Source organism: Oncorhynchus tshawytscha, linkage group LG08, assembly GCF_018296145.1.
Source record: "Oncorhynchus tshawytscha isolate Ot180627B linkage group LG08, Otsh_v2.0, whole genome shotgun sequence".
NCBI lineage: Eukaryota > Metazoa > Chordata > Actinopteri > Salmoniformes > Salmonidae > Oncorhynchus > Oncorhynchus tshawytscha.
This window is the reverse complement of record NC_056436.1, coordinates 90,249,407-90,270,008: the sequence shown is the minus strand read 5'-3', so window position 1 is coordinate 90,270,008 and position 20,602 is coordinate 90,249,407. Positions and strand designations below refer to the sequence as shown.

Below are 20,602 nucleotides of genomic sequence, written 5' to 3'. Positions count from 1 at the left end.
ATATACTGCAGAATGGACAAAAGGTCTGAACTGATAGACAACAGGGAGAGGGCAGGAACTTCCAAAACACCACCTCTACTCCAATCACAAGCTGAGATTTTTCCTCCTCATCATCATCATCAGAAGGAAGTAATTGACTTCTTAGGTAAGGTATGATGTCACCACTCAAGGGTGGGACCAGGGGAACTCCAGAAACTCCTCCCACCCTGAAGACAGGATATTTCTGGTGATAAACATCAACATTCCTCCAGAGCATCAGATTAACAGCCTTTCTCTCTCTCCGTCCCAGCATCACCTCTTCTCTCTCTCAGCCTGACAATCATCATTATCACCATCTTAACCACTGCCAGGTAAAAACTCTGTCTTACTTGTCACTGAATAATCTGTCCATCTCTTCCCTCTGTAAATGCACTGTATAGGCTAGTTTCAGATCAAACAATATATTATATTAAAACATTCATGGCACGATTAGAAATAACATGTATTTGATGTAAATATGAATGTTAAAGAAAGTTAAAAACAACTTTTAGCACCGTGGAGAAGTTGTCTGACAAGTTAGCAGAGACTCAGTGGAGAAATGGTAAAATGGTGAGAGAGAGAGATGAGGACAGGAGAGCAGAGTGGAGAGTGGAGAGTGGAGAGTGGAGAGTGGAGAGTGGAGAGTAGAGCGTGAGAGCGAGTGTGAGTGAGAGAGAGTGAGAGAGAGAGTGAGAGAGAGAAAGAGAGAGGTCTGATATTAGTAGAAGACCTCTACTAAACTAAAAACAGTCCTCAACTTAATAATATACTTGATGTTTGACAGTCTAACAGATATACAGTATGACAGTTTACGGATATACAGTATGACAGTCTAAAAGATATACAGTATGACAGTCTAACAGATATACAGTATGACAGTCTAACAGATATACAGTATGACAGTCTGACACAGATATACAGTATGACAGTCTAACAGATATACAGTATGACAGTCTAACAGATATACAGTATGACAGTCTAACAGATATACAGTATGACAGTCTAACAGATATACAGTATGACAGTCTAACAGATATACAGTATGACAGTCTAACAGATATACAGTATGACAGTCTAACAGATATACAGTATGACAGTCTAACAGATATACAGTATGACAGTCTAACAGATATACAGTATGACAGTCTAACAGATATACAGTATGACAGTCTAACAGATATACAGTATGACAGTCTAACAGATATACAGTATGACAGTCTAACAGATATACAGTATGACAGTCTAACAGATATACAGTATGACAGTCTAACAGATATACAGTATGACAGTCTAACAGATATACAGTATGACAGTCTAACAGATATACAGTATGACAGTCTAACAGATATACAGTATGACAGTCTAACAGATATACAGTATGACAGTCTAACAGATATACAGTATGACAGTCTAACAGATATACAGTATGACAGTCTAACAGATATACAGTATGACAGTCAGTATGACAGATATACAGTATGACAGTCTAACAGATATACAGTATGACAGTCTAACAGATATACAGTATGACAGTCTAACAGATATACAGTATGACAGTCTAACAGATATACAGTATGACAGTCTAACAGATATACAGTATGACAGTCTAACAGATATACAGTATGACAGTCTAACAGATATACAGTATGACAGTCTAACAGATATACAGTATGACAGTCTAACAGATATACAGTATGACAGTCTAACAGATATACAGTATGACAGTCTAACAGATATACAGTATGACAGTCTAACAGATATACAGTATACAGTATGACAGTCTAACAGATATACAGTCTAACAGATATACAGTATGACAGTCTAACAGATATACAGTATGACATAACAGATATACAGTATGACAGTCTAACAGATATACAGTATGACAGTCTAACAGATATACAGTATGACAGTCTAACAGATATACAGTATGACAGTCTAACAGATATACAGTATGACAGTCTAACAGATATACAGTATGACAGTCTAACAGATATACAGTATGACATGACAGTCTAACAGATATACAGTATGACAGTCTAACAGATATACAGTATGACACAGTATGACAGTCTAACAGATATACAGTATGACAGTCTAACAGATATACAGTATGACAGTCTAACAGATATACAGTATGACAGACAGTCTAACAGATATACAGTATATGACAGTCTAACAGATATACAGTATGACAGTCTAACAGATATACAGTATGACAGTCTAACAGATATACAGTATGACAGTCTAACAGATATACAGTATGACAGTCTAACAGATATTCTGTTATGACAGTCTAAATGTATTTCTCATAATAAGTGTAGTTTGCTGTGTTCCATCTAGAGGGAGCTGTGATCTTTATGTTCACTGATAAATAACATGAAGTATTGAGTTAAATCTGGCCTAACGTATCCAGGAAGTCTGTCAGACTAGGACTGCTGAGATAGGATCAGTTAACATGAAGAATATCTGTCTGTCTGTCTGTCTGTCTGTCTGTCTGTCTGTCTGTCTGTCTGTCTGTCTGTCTGTCTGTCTGTCTGTCTGTCTGTCTGTCTGTCTGTCTGTCTGTCTGTCTGTCTGTCTGTCTGTCTGTCTGTCTGTCTGTCTCTCTAATGCCCCCTACTGTCTATCCTCTATCTGTCTGTCTGTCTGTCTGTCTGTCTGTCTGTCTGTCTAACAGATATCTGTCTGTCTGTCTCTGTCAGATGTCTGTCTGTCTGTCTGTCTGTCTGTCTGTCTGTCTGTCTGTCTGTCTCTCTAACGCCCCCTACTGTCTATCTGTCTGTCTGTCTCTCTAATGCCCCCTACTGTCTATCCTCTGTCTGTCTGTCTCTCTAATGCCCCCTACTGTCTATCCTCTGTCTGTCTGTCTCTCTAATGCCCTTACTGTCTATCCTCTGTCTGTCTGTCTCTCTAATGCCCCTACTGTTTATCCTCTGTCTGTCTGTCTGTCTAATGCCCCCTACGGTCTATCCTCTGTCTGTCTGTCTCTCTAATGCCCCCTACTGTCTATCCTCTGTCTGTCTGTCTCTCTAATGCCCTTACTGTCTATCCTCTGTCTGTCTGTCTCTCTAATGCCCCCTCTGTCTCCTCTGTCTGTCTGTCTGTCTGTCTGTCTATCCTCTGTCTGTCTGTATGTCTGTCTGTCTGTCTAATGTACTGTCTATGTCTGTCTGTCTGTCTCTCTAATGCCCTTACTGTCTATCCTCTGTCTGTCTTTCTCTCTACTGCCCCTACTGTCTATCCTCTGTCTGTCTGTCTCTCTAATGCCCCCTACGGTCTATCCTCTGTCTGTCTGTCTCTCTAATGCCCCCTACTGTCTATCCTCTATCTGTCTGTCTCTCTAATATCTGTCTGTCTGTCTGTCTGTCTGTCTGTCTGTCTGTCTGTCTGTCTGTCTGTCTGTCTGTCTGTCTGTCTGTCTGTCTGTCTCTGTCTGTCTGTCTGTCTGTCTCTCTAACGCCCCCTTACTGTCTATCCTCTGTCTGTCTGTCTCTCTAATGCCCCCTACTGTCTATCCTCTGTCTGTCTGTTTCTGTAATGCCCTTACTGTCTATCCTCTGTCTGTCTGTCTCTCTAATGCCCCCTACTGTCTATCCTCTGTCTGTCTGTCTCTCTAATGCCCCCTACTGTCTATCCTCTGTCTGTCTGTTTCTCTAATGCCCTTACTGTCTATCCTCTGTCTGTCTGTCTCTCTAATGCCCCCTACTGTCTATCCTCTGTCTGTCTGTCTCTCTAATGCCCCTACTGTCTATCCTCTGTCTGTCTGTCTGTCTGTCTGTCTGTCTGTCTCTAATGCCCCCTACGGTCTATCCTCTGTCTGTCTGTCTCTCTAATGCCCCCTACTGTCTATCCTCTGTCTGTCTGTTTCTCTAATGCCCTTACTGTCTATCCTCTGTCTGTCTGTCTCTCTAATGCCCCCTACTGTCTATCCTCTGTCTGTCTGTCTCTCTAATGCCCCCACTGTCTATCCTCTGTCTGTCTGTCTCTCTAATGCCCTTACTGTCTATCCTCTGTCTGTCTGTCTCTCTAATGCCCCCTACTGTCTATCCTCTATCTGTCTGTCTCTAATGCCCCCTATGGTCTATCCTCTGTCTGTCTGTGTCTCTAATGTACTGTCTATCTCTATCTGTCTGTCTCTCTAATGCCCCTACTGTCTATCCTCTGTCTGTCTGTCTGTCTGTCTGTCTGTCTGTCTGTCTGTCTGTCTGTCTGTCTGTCTGTCTGTCTGTCTGTCTGTCTGTCTGTCTGTCTCTCTAATGCCCCTACTGTCTATCCTCTGTCTGTCTGTCTCTCTAATGCCCCCTACTGTCTATCCTCTGTCTGTCTGTCTGTCTCTCTAATGCCCCCTACTGTCTATCTGTCTGTCTGTCTGTCTGTCTGTCTGTCTGTCTGTCTGTCTGTCTGTCTGTAATGTCTGGTCTGTCTGTCTGTCTGTCTGTCTGTCTGTCTGTCTGTCTGTCTGTCTGTCTGTCTAATGCCCCCTACTGTCTATCCTCTGTCTGTCTGTCTCTCTAATGCCCCCTACTGTCTATCCTCTGTCTGTCTGTCTCTCTAATGCCCCCTACTGTCTATCCTCTGTCTGTCTGTCTCTAATGCCCCCTACTGTCTATCCTCTGTCTGTCTTTCTCTCTAATGCCCCCTACTGTCTATCCTCTGTCTGTCTGTCTCTCTAATGCCCCCTACTGTCTATCCTCTGTCTGTCTGTCTCTCTAATGCCCCCTACTGTCTATCCTCTGTCTGTCTGTCTCTCTAATGCCCCCCTACTGTCTATCCTCTGTCTGTCTGTCTCTCTAATGCCCACCTACTGTCTATCCTCTGTCCGTCTGTCTCTCTAATGCCCACCTACTGTCTATCCTCTGTCTGTCTGTCTGTCTGTCTGTCGAGGATGTGTCATCTCTCCAGTCAACAAAACATTTATCCTTCTTGATGGCCTGGCTCGGTGATATCATCAGCTCTCCAAATATATCTTCAGGTTTATTATCCAAAACACATTTATACTTTACTTCCATTCCACAGGATATAGAAAAGAGCAAATATTAGGTTTAAGTGTATAGCTAGAGGAAGGCTTAGCTAGTCTCAGCCCTGGGTTGGAGGAGCTTGTTGACAGACAGACAAGCCAACCACACCAGCTAGGCTGCATCCTACATGGCCCCCTCCTCCCTATATACTATAGTGCACTACCTTTGACCAGGTTCCCCATAGGAAAGAGGGAGCCAAGGGGGGCTCAGTCTACAACCTTGTGGTTAAACATTTGACCTAAGGCTGGAATAAAAGCCTACTGAATAACGTCTATTTGTATCATTCAGCCGTCTCTCTCACTCTTTCTTTATTTTCCAGTTGTCTCTCTCATGTTGACATGATATTAGGATCTTCTCTGTTTTACAGCTGTAGCTAAACCACTGCGCCATGGCAACCTTGGATGGTTTTCCCGCCAGTTTCTATGGGGAGCCGGGGGTGTTGGGTATGTTGGCCAATGGGATCAGTGCGTTCCTGGTTCTACTGCAGAACTTCAACACAGCTAGAACCGGAGTATCTGCCGAGGGGGTGGAGAACATTCTGGCAGGTACGCTAATCAATCCATCCATCACGATCGCTTTCACAATGACTTTCACAATGACTAACCCTACTCTTTTCCCTGTTCACAATGACTAACCCTACTCTTTTCCCTGTTCACAATGACTAACCCTACTCTTTTCCCTGTTCACAATGACTAACCCTACTCTTTTCCCTGTTCACAATGACTAACCCTACTCTTTTCCCTGTTCACAATGACTAACCCTACTCTTTTCCCTGTTCACAATGACTAACCCTACTCTTTTCCCTGTTCACAATGACTAACCCTACTCTTTTCCCTGTTCACAATGACTAACCCTACTCTTTTCCCTGTTCACAATGACTAACCCTACTCTTTTCCCTGTTCACAATGACTAACCCTACTCTTTTCCCTGTTCACAATGACTAACCCTACTCTTTTCCCTGTTCACAATGACTAACCCTACTCTTTTCCCTGTTCACAATGACTAACCCTACTCTTTTCCCTGTTCACAATGACTAACCCTACTCTTTTCCCTGTTCACAATGACTAACCCTACTCTTTTCCCTGTTCACAATGACTAACCCTACTCTTTTCCCTGTTCACAATGACTAACCCTACTCTTTTCCCTGTTCACAATGACTAACCCTACTCTTTTTCCCTGTTCACAATGACTAACCCTACTCTTTTCCCTGTTCACAATGACTAACCCTACTCTTTTCCCTGTTCACAATGACTAACCCTACTCTTTTCCCTGTTCACAATGACTAACCCTACTCTTTTCCCTGTTCACAATGACTAACCCTACTCTTTTCCCTGTTCACAATGACTAACCCTACTCTTTTCCCTGTTCACAATGACTAACCCTAATCTTTTCCCTGTTCACAATGACTAACCCTACTCTTTTCCCTGTTCTTGATGTGTTGTGTTTCAGGTGTTGTTCATCATCATTGTGTTGTGTTTCAGGTGTTGTTCATCATCATTGTGTTGTGTTTCAGGTGTTGTTCATCATCACTGTGTTGTGTTTCAGGTGTTGTTCATCATCATTGTGTTGTGTTTCAGGTGTTGTTCATCATCATTGTGTTGTGTTTCAGGTGTTGTTCATCATCACTGTGTTGTGTTTCAGGTGTTCATCTCATCCTGATAGGTGGAGTGTGTCAGCTGATTGCCGGCCTCCTGTCGTTCCGTAAATACGACCACCTGAGTGGCACCGCCTTCATTGGCTATGCAGCTCTCTGGGGCAGCTATGGTGCCACACGCATCTTCCTGGGTGCATCCCAACCAATCACAACTAACCTGACCATGTCACATGACCTGATGAGTAACACGACCCCGCTCACTGCCCTCACGACCAACCTATCCCTGTCGGCTGAACTCTGGAACAGCACCTCGCAGAGTCCTGATTGGCTGTCTCTCCTGCTCATCCCCCAGTCTGCCATCGCAGGATTGGTCCCCTACATCCTTCTATCCTTCCTATTGGCCTTCTGCTCTGCCACGGTAAACGTCATCATGCCCTTCGTGTTCGGTGCCATCACGCTTACCCTGCTGTTTGAGGCTGTGGCAGTGGGCGTGTCCTCGGCCTGGCCACTGGTCGTCTCTGGCATTCTAGAACTCCTCATCCTCCTTTTTGCCGTGTACGGCAGCGCCGCCCTGTTGGTGAAAGGTCTGGCGCAGCGCTATGTCCTCAAGGGGTTTGGCACACCCCTGTTCAATGTGCTCCTGCTGGGGACCAACAGCCCTGCGGCCAGCGCCCAGAGCCTGGGGCAGGAGAAGAAGAAGAACACCAAGTACGCTGAACCTCAGGCGCTCTTCTTCTTCTGTGACACGGTGTCTCCCTTCATCATGTTGTTCTACAGCTTTGGATACGTCACGTCCTTCTCCCTGGGTGCTGTGTGGGTCTCCATCATCTCTGCTGCTCAACTCCTCTCTAGCTACTACGCTCACCTGCGGCAAGATGGCTACCTGGTCACCAAGGCCGGCCTGCATGCCACCTACTGGCTTACCAAGGCGTGGGAGGAGTTTGTGTTGTCGGCTGTGATCGTGTCGGAGCCGGAGAGAGAGGTGGCTACTGGGAGACAGGCGATGGTTGGTGATTGGTTCTTCGTGGCGGTGGCGCTCCTCCTCCTAGTTGTCAGTCTGAGTAATGACACCCTGGAGGTTACCCATAATGCTCTGTTCCTGCTGCTGTCCGTCTCCACGGTCCCCCAGATCCCCCTCCAGGGGTACTATGTGTTCTTCGGGGTGTCCTGTTCCCTGTTCGCCTCCGTTTCGCTCTACGGGACATTTTGCCGCCTGATCAACTCCATCGCTGAGAAGAGTCTGATCCCGGTGGGTCCTCAGCCCATCTCCTCCGACCGTCTCCACTCCTTCCTGTCCTGCTTTCGTTCCCCGGGGAAACTCCAGGGGGCGCTGCCTTCATCATCATCAGCATCCTCCCTGACCAATCAGATCCCTGACGCTCTGTTCTACCTGACCAATGGCGTGGCCGCTCTCTCGGCGCTCCACGCGGCCTCATCCAGTCAGAGCGTGTCCTTCCTGCGACTGAGTGTTCCCTGGGTTCTGGTATCTGGAGCGGTGGTACAGGGGTTCGTCAGCAGGCTGCAGGTCAGAGGAGGACAGAGGTTTGGCTCCGTCATCCCATCCTTCTACCTGTCTGTCTGGGCCACCTGGACATGGTATCGCTTCGCAGGTATGTGGATGACTTCAAGCTAACACTAACCAATCCTAACTGGAGTTAACTTTTTGCATAACTAGGAAAAGCCCCATAAAAATTCAGACTCCAGCCAACCAAGCCATAGAATGTTCTCTCTGCTACCACACGGCAGGCAGTACCAATGTACCAAGTCTGCAACCAACAGGACCCTGAAACGCTTCTACCTCTTCTACCCTGTATATACAGCCATGTTATTATCTCATACCCTGTATATACAGCCATGTTATTACCTGATACCCTGTATATATAGCCATGTTATTATCTCATACCCTGTATATATAGCCATGTTATTATCTCATACCCTGTATATATAGCCATGTTATTATCTCATACCCTGTATATATAGCCATGTTATTACCTGATACCCTGTATATATAGCCATGTTATTACCTGATACCCTGTATATATAGCCATGTTATTATCTCATACCCTGTATATATAGCCATGTTATTATCTGATACCCTGTATATATAGCCATGTTATTATCTGATACCCTGTATATATAGCCATGTTATTATCTCATACCCTGTATATATAGCCATGTTATTACCTGATACCCTGTATATATAGCCATGTTATTACCTCATACCCTGTATATATAGCCATGTTATTATCTCATACCCTGTATATATAGCCAGGTTATTACCCTCATACCCTGTATATATAGCCATGTTATTATCTCATACCCTGTATATATAGCCATGTTATTATCTGATACCCTGTATATATAGCCATGTTATTATCTGATACCCTGTATATATAGCCATGTTATTATCTGATACCCTGTATATATAGCCAGGTTATTATCTCATACCCTGTATATATAGCCATGTTATTATCTCATACCCTGTATATATAGCCATGTTATTATCTCATACCCTGTATATATAGCCAGGTTATTATCTCATACCCTGTATATATATATAGCCAGGTTATTATCTGATACCCTGTATATATATATAGCCAGGTTATTATCTGATACCCTGTATATATATATAGCCAGGTTATTATCTGATACCCTGTATATATATATAGCCAGGTTATTATCTGATACCCTGTATATATATATAGCCAGGTTATTATCTGATACCCTGTATATATAGCCATTAGCCATAGTTGATGTTGTTGATGTTGTTGTTGTTAATTGTATTGATGTTGTTGATCTTATTGCTGTTGCTGTTGATGTGCTTGTTGTTGTTGATCTTATTGCTGTTGCTGTTGATGTGCTTGTTGTTAATGTTGTTGTTCATGTTGTTGATGTTGTAGATGTGGTTGTTGTTGTTGTTGTCTCCATGCTCTGTTGCCTGTTTCAGTAAAACGTCTCTGTGTTCTTTTCTCAGGCCCCTTGCTGCAGATCTCTCCAGTAGGATCCTATGGGTTTACAGCTGGAGCCATCGCTTTCCTGGTCCTCAACGCTTTCCTCATGCTCATCGGTCAGTCTTTACATGAAATCACCTATCTACCTCTTCTCCTGCTGCAATACAGAGGGAGAGAAGAACGGAGGGGGTTTTCCCCAATGTCATTCTATTCCCTACACAGCCCCATGGGTCCTGGTCTAAAGTAGTGCACTATATAGGGAATAGGGTCCTGGTCTAAAGTAGTGCACTATATAGAGAATAGGGCACTGGTCTATAGTAATGCACTATATAGAGAATAGGCCCTGGTCTATAGTAATGCACTATATAGAGAATAGGCCCTGGTCTATAGTAATGCACTATATAGAGAATAGGCCCTGGTCTATAGTAATGCACTATATAGAGAATAGGCCCTGGTCTATAGTAGTGCACTATATAGAGAATAGGGCACTGGTCTATAGTAGTGCACTATATAGAGAATAGGGCCCTGGTCTATAGTAGTGCACTATATAGAGAATAGGGCCCTGGTCTATAGTAGTGCACTATATAGAGAATAGGGCCCTGGTCTAAAGTAGTGCACTATATAGAGAATAGGGCCCTGGTCTATAGTAATGCACTATATAGAGAATAGGGCCCTGGTCTATAGTAATGCACTATATAGAGAATAGTGCACTATATAGGGCCCTGGTCTATAGTAGTGCACTATATAGAGAATAGGCCCTGGTCTAATAGTAGGCCCTGCACTATATAGAGAATAGGCCCCTGGTCTATAGTAGTGCACTATATAGGAGAATAGGGCCTGGTCTATAGTAATGCAGCCACTATATCCATGGAATGGCCCTGGTCTATAGTGCACTATATAGAGAATAGGGCCCTGGTCTAAATCCAGTAAGTCCTATACAGCCCCAGAGGGGCCCTGGTCTATAGTAATGCACTATATAGAGAATAGGGTAACCTGGTCTATAGTAAGTGCACTATATAGAGAATAGGGCCCTGGTCTATGGTAACCTGTCTATAGTGTCACTAACCCTATATGAGAATAGGCCCTGGTCTATAGTAATGCACTATATATGGAATGGCCCTGGTCTATAGTAACCTGCACTATATCCAGAGAATGGTCCTAACCCTCTCCATGGTAACCTGGTCCTAACCCTCTCCATGGTAAGTCCTAACCCTCTCCATGGTAACCTGGTCCTAACCCTCTCCATGGTAACCTGGTCCTAAACCTATCCATGGTAACCTGGCTAACCCTGGTCCATGGTAACCTGGCTAACCTATATAGAGAATAGGTCCTAACCCCTCCATGGTCAAAACCTGGTGCTAACCCTCTCCATGGAATAGGACCCTCTCCATGGTAACCTGTCCTAACCTCTCCATGGTAACCTGGTCCTAACCCTCTCCATGGTAACCTGGTCCTAAACCTCTCCATGGTAACCTGGTCCTAACCCTCTCCATGGTAACCTGGTCCTAACCCTCTCCATGGTAACCTGGTCCTAACCCTCTCCATGGTAACCTGGTCCTAACCCTCTCCATGGTAACCTGGTCCTAACCCTCTCCATGGTAACCTGGTCCTAAACCTCTCCATGGTAACCTGGTCCTAACCCTCTCCATGGTAACCTGGTCCTCACCCTCTCCATGTCCCCTCCAGCTGCATGGTAACCTGGTCCTAACCCTCTCCATGGTAACCTGGTCCTAACCCTCTCCATGGTAACCTGGTCCTAACCCTCTCCATGGTAACCTGGTCCTAACCCTCTCCATGGTAACCTGGTCCTAACCCTCTCCATGGTAACCTGGTCCTAACCCTCTCCATGGTAACCTGGTCCTAACCCTCTCCATGGTAACCTGGTCCTAACCCTCTCCATGGTAACCTGGTCCTAACCCTCTCCATGTCCCCTCCAGCTGCGTATGGTAACCTGGTCCTCTTGTCTCTGACCGTGGTCATGGAGATGGTTCTGGTGTGTTTCCTCCTGTCCACTCTGCAACAGCTCCCCTACCAGCTGGAGAGTAAGTGACCTGCTTTTCACCTCCCTACACTGACAGGACTCACATTCTACATAAACGGGGGGGAGAACGGCTCATAATAATGGCCGGAACGGAGCAAATGGAATGGCATCAACCATCTTGAAACTATGTGTTTGATGTATTTGCTACCATTCCACTGATTCTGTTCCAGTCAATAAAACAAGCCTAATGACAAGCCCTCATTTCTCCCCAATGAAGGTTCCACCAACCTATTGTGATATACAGTAAGGCTGAAACCCAAAACCAACACTTGGCCATCTGCCCTTTATGGAGTGAGTGGTTGAAGTGTTGGGTTTGTGATTCAGACAGTGTTATGTGGTTTCCATCGTGACTGTATATCAATACGGTTGATGCTCAAACAGTAACTGTAAAATGTACACATTATTTTGCAATCTAGATGTCAGCTGTGTTACTGTTCTAACACATTTCTGGCGTTGTTCTTGTAGTTGCCATGCTAGCTGTGTTCTCTGTCGTCTGTCTATATGGAACCCTGGCATCACTGGTCAACTGTACCTTCCGTCGGAGTGTGATGCCCATGGGGCCTCCACTGGTTAAGGTGAGAACAATGCACTATTCCATTCTGTTGCTTTCCACTGGATGAGCTGACAAGTAGAATGGAGTGGGTTCATGTGTTTCATTACATTTTATTCTACTTTTCTCCAATCCAGTTCATTCCTTTTCTATTGTGTTCCATATCGTGTGTCTCTCTCCCTGTGTTGTTGTGTCTCAGGATGTGAATCAGCAGCAGAAGTCCTCCGCTGCTCTGCCTTGTCCCGTGGCAGACTCCAGACTGACCAGCGGTCTTCTGAAGATCTCCAGACTGCTGGACGACGGTGGGGTCTGTGGAATCCCCACCGATACGGTCTACGCCCTGGCCGCATCCTGCAAGAACCCTCAGGCCATCGAGAACATCTACAACATTAAGGACCGTCCAGCAGAGAAGCCCATCTGTATCTGTATCTCCAGTGTGGAGCAGCTGGTGGCAGCCAAGCCCCCATTCAGCTCTCTACTCTGGGAATTCATGAGGAACGTCTACCCTGGAGGGATCAGCTGCATCGTCAGCAAGGGGGACTGGCTACTCAGACTGGGTAAGGGGAGGGGAGGAGGGTGGCTTCAACTGCATTGGGATTTTAAATTGTTTTTTAAAACTTTATTTAACTAAAGAGTTGCAGCAAGTCAGTTAAGAACAAATTCTTATTTTCAATGACAGCCTAGGAACAGTGGGTTGACTGCCTGTTCAGGTGCAGAATGACAGATTTGTACCTTGTCAGCTCAGGGGTTTGAACTTGCAACCTTCAGGTTACTAGTCCAACACTCTAACCACTAGGCTACCCTGCCGGGTTACATTGGATTAGAGTTAGGGATACTCTCAGAAATGGTTTGATAACAGCATGCCTGACTTCCACTTATTGAAACAACATATTATTTGGTTTCTTTATTCTATACTGTGAGCGATCATTCGATTGATGTTCTAATTGTTTACCTATGTTGTCCAGGTGTGGGTCCGGCCTACGACCGCGTGGGGACCAATGATAGCATCATGATCCGAGTCCCTGACCACACCGTCACAGGACACCTGTGTGACATCACCGGACCACTTGCCATCACCTCAGCCAATCCCAGTGGAGAACCCGACAGCACGCACCACGACATGGTCATCAGGTAAAGTCCTATCATAACAATCACCTGTACCCACCAGTACCCAGCTCTACACACCTGTACTCGCCTGTTCTCACCTCTACCCACCTGTACTCGCCTGTTCTCACCTGTACCCACCTCTACCCACCTGTACTCGCCTGTTCTCACCTCTACCCACCTGTACTCGCCTGTTCTCACCTGTTCTACCCACCTGTACCCACCTGTACTCACCTGTTCTCACCTGTACCCACCTGTACTCACCTGTACTCACCTGTTCTCACCTCTACCCACCTGTACTCGCCTGTTCTCACCTGTACCCACCTGTACTCACCTGTACCCACCTGTACTCACCTGTACCCACCTGTTCTCACCTCTACCCACCTGTACTCGCCTGTTCCCACCTGTACTCACCTGTACCCACCTGTACTCACCTGTACCCACCTGTACTCACCTCTACCCACCTGTACCACCTGTACTCACCTGTACCTCACCTGTACCCACCTGTACTCACCTGTACCCACCTGTACTCACCTGTACCCACCTGTACTCACCTGTACCCACCTGTACTCACCTGTACCCACCTGTACCCACCTGTACCCACCTGTACTCACCTGTACTCACCTGTACCCACCTGTTCTCACCTGTACCCACCTGTACTCACCTGTACCCACCTGTACTCACCTGTACCCACCTGTTCTCACCTCTACCCACCTGTACTCGCCTGTTCTCACCTGTACCCACCTGTACTCACCTGTACCCACCTGTACTCACCTGTACCCACCTGTTCTCACCTGTACCCACCTGTACTCGCCTGTACCCACCTGTACTCACCTGTACCCACCTGTACTCACCTGTACCCACCTGTACTCACCTGTACCCACCTGTACTCACCTGTACCCACCTGTACTCACCTGTACCCACCTGTACTCACCTGTACCCACCTGTACTCACCACCTGTACCCACCTGTTCTCACCTGTACCCACCTGTACTCACCTGTACCCACCTGTACTCACCTGTACCTCACCTGTTCTCACCTGTATCCACCTGTACTCACCTGTTCTCACCTGTACCCACCTGTTCTCACCTGTACCCACCTGTACTCACCTGTACTCACCTGTACTCACCTGTACTCACCTGTTCTCACCACCTGTTCTCACCTGTACCCACCTGTACTCACCTGTACCCACCTGTACTCACCTGTATCCACCTGTACTCACCTGTACTCACCTGTACCCACCTGTTCTCACCTGCACCCACCTGTACTCACCTTCTCACCTGTACACACCTGTACTCACCTGTTCTCACCTGTACCCGCCTGTTCTCACCTGTACTCGCCTGTTCTCACCTGTACCCACCTGTACTCACCTGTACCCACCTGTACTCACCTGTACCCACCTGTACTCACCTGTACCCACCTGTACTCACCTGTACCCACCTGTACTCACCTGTACCCACCTGTACTCACCTGTACTCACCTGTACACACCTGTACTCACCTGTACACACCTATACTTAAGCACTTAAGCCTGTTGGTATGCTATGCTGCCTTCATCAGATAGTTTGAACAGCTATGCTCCCTTCATGCTGATCGTGATACTGAAAGTGATGTCAGTATTGAAGTATTTTTCTATCTTGGATTGCTGGTTGTAAACTGGTCTGATATTTCCTGTCAGACTGGTTTCATATCAGTCAGCCTGCTGTGTAAATATCCAGTTCTACTGATATATCTGTGTTAATCAGCTGGCTGTAGGGTCAAGATGATTAGTTTCCATTGGTGGTAGGTGCCGTTTAAGAATAGTGAGGACGATTCTTTTTCTAAGAGCATGGCCTTAAATCTATTACAGCATATTGAATGACTGGAATTCATTATTCCATTCACCCAGCTCAATGTAACAGTGATTGGTTTAGGCTACTACATGATACTCTAATTGTCCCTCTACCCATCATGAGGTTGCTACAACCTAGCCTACGAATGAACGTTTACAGCGTAGGTGCACAGGTCGTGTAATCAAGGTGACAGACAGTGACACATTCAATACCGCCTTTCACACTCTTGCCTGCTTCTAGCTGATCTAGGGTGGAATCATTCGTACAAACAAAATCAAATCAAATCAAATGATATTTGTCACATGCGCCAAATACACAGGTGTAGTAGACCTGACAGTGAAATGCTGAATACAACAGGTGTAGTAGACCTTACAGTGAAATGCTGAATACAACAGGTGTAGTAGACCTGACAGTGAAATGCTGAATACAACAGGTGTAGTAGACCTTACAGTGAAATGCTGAATACAACAGGTGTAGTAGACCTTACAGTGAAATGCTGAATACAACAGGTGTAGTAGACCTGACAGTGAAATGCTGAATACAACAGGTGTAGTAGACCTTACAGTGAAATGCTGAATACAACAGGTGTAGTAGACCTTACAGTGAAATGCTGAATACAACAGGTGTAGTAGACCTGACAGTGAAATGATGAATACAACAGGTGTAGTAGACCTCACAGTGAAATGCTGAATACAACAGGTGTAGTAAACCTTACAGTGAAATGATGAATACAACAGGTGTAGTAGACCTTACAGTGAAATGCTGAATACAGGTGTAGTAGACCTCACAGTGAAATGCTGAATACAACAGGTGTAGTAGAACAGTGAAATGCTGAATACAACAGGTGTAGTAGACCTAAAAACAGTGAAATGCTGAATACAACAGGTGTAGTAGACCTTACAGTGAAATGCTGAATACAACAGGTGTAGTAGACCTTACAGTGGAATGCTGAATACAACAGGTGTAGTAGACCTTACAGTGAAATGCTGAATACAACAGGTGTAGTAGACCTTACAGTGAAATGCTGAATACAACAGGTGTAGTAGACCTTACAGTGAAATGCTGAATACAAGCCCTTAACTAACAATGTTAAAGAACAAGTGTTAAGTAAAAAACAATAAAAAATAAAAAATAAAAGTAACCAATAATCAAAATAACAATGTGGAGGCCATATACAAGGTATTACGGTACAGAGTCAATGTGGAGGCTATATACAGGGTATTACGGTACAGAGTCAATGTGGAGGCTATATACAGGGTATTACAGTACAGAGTCAATGTGGAGGCTATATACAGGGTATTACGGTACAGAGTCAATGTGGAGGCTATATACAGGGTATTACGGTACAGTGTCAATGTGGAGGCTTTTTACAGGGTATTACGGTACAGAGTCAATGTGGAGGCTATATACAGGGTATTACGGTACAGAGTCAATGTGGAGGCTATATACAGATTATTACGGTACAGAGTCAATGTGGAGGCCATATACAGGGTATTACAGTACAGAGTCAATGTGGAGGCCATATACAGGGTATTACAGTACAGAGTCAATGTGGAGGCTATATACAGGGTATTATGGTACTGAGTCAATGTGGAGGCTATATACAGTTTGGGTACCGGTACAGAGTCAATGTGGAGTCTATATACAGGGTATTACAGTACTGAGTCAATGTGGAGACTATATACAGGGTATTACGGTACAGAGTCAATGTGGAGGCTATATACAGGGGGTACCGGTACAGAGTCAATATACAAGGTGTAAACCTAACCTGAACCTACTTTGACACTGTCTGTCTCTACGTGTATCCTAGTCGGCTGGGCCAATCTAATCCTAACCTAAACCTAAACCTGAACCTACACTGTCTGTCTCTATGTGTATCCTAGTCGGCTGGGCCAATCTAAACCAAACCTAAACCTGAACCTGAACCTACTCTGACACTGTCTGTCTCTATGTGTATCCTAGTCGGCTGGGCCAATCTAAACCTAACCTAAACCTAAACCTGAACCTACTCTGACACAGTCTGTCTATGTGTATCCTAGTCGGCTGGGCCAATCTAAACCTATCCTAAACCTGAACCTGAACCTACTCTGACACTGTCTGTCTCTATGTGTATCCTAGTCGGCTGGGCCATAAGATCCAGGGGGTTCTGTGTGACGGGGATTCCAACGAGATCGTAGCCTCAACGGTGGTGAACTGCCTCAAGATAGATGAAGGTATGATGTTACAGAACAGAAGCACACTACAATAACTAATTACTAACCTCTTAGGTTGTGTTGTCCTGTCTTGGGATGGAACATTCTGGAAACTTTCCCCAAATTCCCAGGCTTTCCAGAAATACAGGTTGAAAGATTCCTGGATTTCAAAGAATCCTCTGACCAGGATTTCTGGAAAACCTGGGAAAGTTACCGGGACATTGCAACCCTCGTCCCACCCTATGATTCATTGTGTGTCAGGGATCACTCAGTCAGTATTGTGTTTCCTCCTCCTCCAGGCACGATTAGTATCGTGAGGGAAGGCTGCGTCCCGGCGGTGAAGGTCCGACAGATCTTTGAGAGGGTGAAGACCAGTATGTTGTGAGGAGGACCCTTCCCTCCGTCCCTCTATCCTCTCTTCCATCCAGCTCCCCTCCCCCATTCTCTCCCTCCATCCTCTGTTGACCAATGACGACACTCAGATCAGATACTGGACCCACCCACCTCAGTCCACCATCCAATGTGTCTCTCAAACATGTTGAGGAACAGTTGTTACATATTTATTCTGTATGTTGTCGATTTATCATATATAAATATGTGCATTTTATATTCTATTTTAGGATTATAAGTATGTTTTGTTTTGTTCTGTATGATTTGATTATGTAAAATGAAGTGGTAACAGAAATTATACTCCAATGATGTAGTACTCTAAATGAGGGATTAATGAAGGATGATGTAGTACTCTAAATGAGGGATTAATGAAGGATGATGTAGTACTCTAAATGAGGGATTAATGAAGGATGATGTAGTACTCTAAATGAAGGATGATGTAGTACTCTAAATGAGGGATTAATGAAGGATGATGTAGTACTCTAAATGAGGGATTAATGAAGGATGATGTAGTTCTCTAAATGAGGGATTAATGAAGGATGATGTAGTACTCTAAATGAGGGATTAATGAAGGATGATGTAGTTCTCTAAATGAGGGATTAATGAAGGATGATGTAGTACTCTAAATGAAGGATGATGTAGTTCTCTAAATGAGGGATTAATGAAGGATGATGTAGTACTCTAAATGAGGGATTAATGAAGGATGATGTAGTACTCTAAATGAGGGATTAATGAAGGATGATGTAGTTCTCTAAATGAGGGATTAATGAAGGATGGTGTAGTACTCTAAATGAGTGATTAATGAAGGATGATGTAGTACTCTAAATGAGTGATTAATGAAGGATGATGTAGTTCTCTAAATGAGGGATTAATGAAGGATGATGTAGTACTCTAAATGAGGGATTAATGAAGGATGATGTAGTTCTCTAAATGAAGGATGATGTAGTTCTCTAAATGAGTGATTAATGAAGGATGATGTAGTACTCTAAATGAGGGATTAATGAAGGATGATGTAGTACTCTACATGAGGGATTAATGAAGGATGATGTAGTTCTCTAAATGAGGGATTGATGAAGGATGATGTAGTACTCTAAATGAGGGATTAATGAAGGATGATGTAGTACTCTAAATGAGGGATTAATGAAGGATGATGTAGTACTCTACATGAGGGATTAATGAAGGATGATGTAGTACTCTAAATGAGGGATTAATGAAGGATGATGTAGTTCTCTAAATGAGGGATTGATGAAGGATGATGTAGTACTCTAAATGAAGGATTAATGAAGGATTATGTAGTACTCTACATGAGGGATTAATGAAGGATGATGTGGTACTCTAAATGATGGATTAATGAAGGATGATGTAGTTCTCTAAATTAGGGATTAATGAAGGATGATGTAGTACTCTAAATGAGGGATTAATGAAGGATGATGTAGTACTCTAAATTAGGGATTAATGAAGGATGATGTAGTACTCTACATGAGGGATTAATGAAGGATGATGTAGTTCTCTACATGAGGGATTAATGAAGGATGATGTAGTACTCTACATGAGGGATTAATGAAGGATGATGTATGTGAATGTACAATGCTGCTGGGTATAAATTAATAATACATTATTGTGAAGTACTGTTTAACTGGGAATATATATATGGTTTAATATGGGAGATTGACGCAGGCCAAATGCATACATGCAAAATTGAAAAGCATGATTTGCTTTGGCAATTTACTGCAATAGATCCATGTACATAGTGAAGTTATACTTAAAAAAAACTGTTGTAGATCCATGTATATAGTGAAGTTATACTTTCAGAATAAAACTCTAATTAAATATACTTATTTCTCCACTTTTGTTCTGCTCTGTAACCAACATTTCAGATCATCAAATCAAATGCTATTTTCCACATGTGCCAAATACAGCAGGGGTAGACTTTACCGTGAAATGCTGACTTACGAGCCCTTAACCAACAGTGAAGTTAAAAAGTAAGACACATATTTGCTAAATTAATAAGGAAAAAGGAAGACGATGAAAACAATAACGAGGCTATAAACAGGAAGTAGCAGGTAATAACATGGCTATAAACAGGAAGTACCAGGTAGTAACATGGCTATAAACAGGGAGTACCAGTTAATAACATGGCTATAAACAGGGAGTACCAGGTAATAACATGGCTATATACAGGGAGTACCAGGTAATAACATGTTTATATACAGGGAGTACCAGGTAATAACATGGTTATATACAGGGAGTACCAGGTAATAACATGGCTATATACTGGGAGTACCAGGTAATAACATGGCTATATACAGGGAGTACCAGGTAATAACATGGCTATATACAGGGAGGTAATAACATGGCTATATACAGGGAGTATCAGGTAGTAACATGGCTATAAACAGGGAGGTAATAGCATGGCTATATACAGGAAGTACCAGGTAATAACATGGTTATATACAGGAAGTACCAGGTAATAACATGGCTATATACAGGGAGTACCAGGTAATAACATGGTTATATACAGAAAGTACCAGGTAATAACATGGCTATATACAGGAAGTACCAGGTAATAACATGGCTATATACTGGGAGTACCAGGTAATAACATGGCTATATACTGGGAGTACCAGGTAATAACATGGCTATATACAGGAAGTACCAGGTAATAACATGGTTATATACAGGGAGTACCAGGTAGTTGAGGTAACATGTACCATATGTAGGGGTTAAAGTGTCTAGTCAATCAGGATAGATAATAAACAGAGTAACAGCAGCGTATGTGAAGAGTGTGTGTGAGTGTGGCGTCAATATGCAAGTGTGCTTGTTTTGCATGTGAGAGAATATATAGTGTAGTACGTGTCATTGTGTGGGTAGAGGCTAGTGAATGTGTGGGTAGAGACTAGTGAATGTGTGG

At 44.0% G+C, this 20,602-nt stretch overlaps 1 protein-coding gene across 3 annotated transcripts; it reads left to right on the top strand.

Annotated features, from left to right (window-relative positions):
* Positions 1-54: 54 nt before the first annotated feature.
* On the top strand, positions 55-19,525 carry si:ch211-153b23.3. Of its 3 annotated transcripts, XM_042326190.1 has the most exons (11): positions 55-145; positions 290-350; positions 5,407-5,584; positions 6,681-8,243; positions 9,608-9,700; positions 11,522-11,626; positions 12,091-12,200; positions 12,375-12,732; positions 13,141-13,306; positions 17,228-17,322; positions 17,601-19,525. In XM_042326190.1, the coding sequence occupies exons 3-11, from the start codon at positions 5,428-5,430 to the stop codon at positions 17,684-17,686; spliced, it is 2,733 nt and encodes a 910-aa protein (XP_042182124.1). In that variant the 5' UTR covers positions 55-145; positions 290-350; positions 5,407-5,427; the 3' UTR covers positions 17,687-19,525. The 3 variants fall into 3 exon arrangements, with proteins under 3 accessions (XP_042182124.1, XP_042182123.1, XP_042182125.1); XM_042326189.1 differs by lacking the exon at positions 55-145 and having other exon boundaries at positions 176-350; XM_042326191.1 differs by lacking the exon at positions 55-145 and having other exon boundaries at positions 176-350; positions 5,388-5,584.
* Positions 19,526-20,602: the final 1,077 nt, after the last annotated feature.

What these genes read in the sequence shown, in the direction of transcription:
- si:ch211-153b23.3 (XM_042326190.1), top strand. Translation starts at nt 5,428, where the DNA reads ATGGCAACCTTGGATGGTTTTCCCGCCAGTTTCTATGGGGAGCCGGGG. An exon ending in GACATGGTATCGCTTCGCAG is followed by an intron (nt 8,244 to 9,607) that starts GTATGTGGATGA and finishes TTCTTTTCTCAG; the next exon opens with GCCCCTTGCTGCAGATCTCT. An exon ending in GCTCCCCTACCAGCTGGAGA is followed by an intron (nt 11,627 to 12,090) that starts GTAAGTGACCTG and finishes TTGTTCTTGTAG; the next exon opens with TTGCCATGCTAGCTGTGTTC.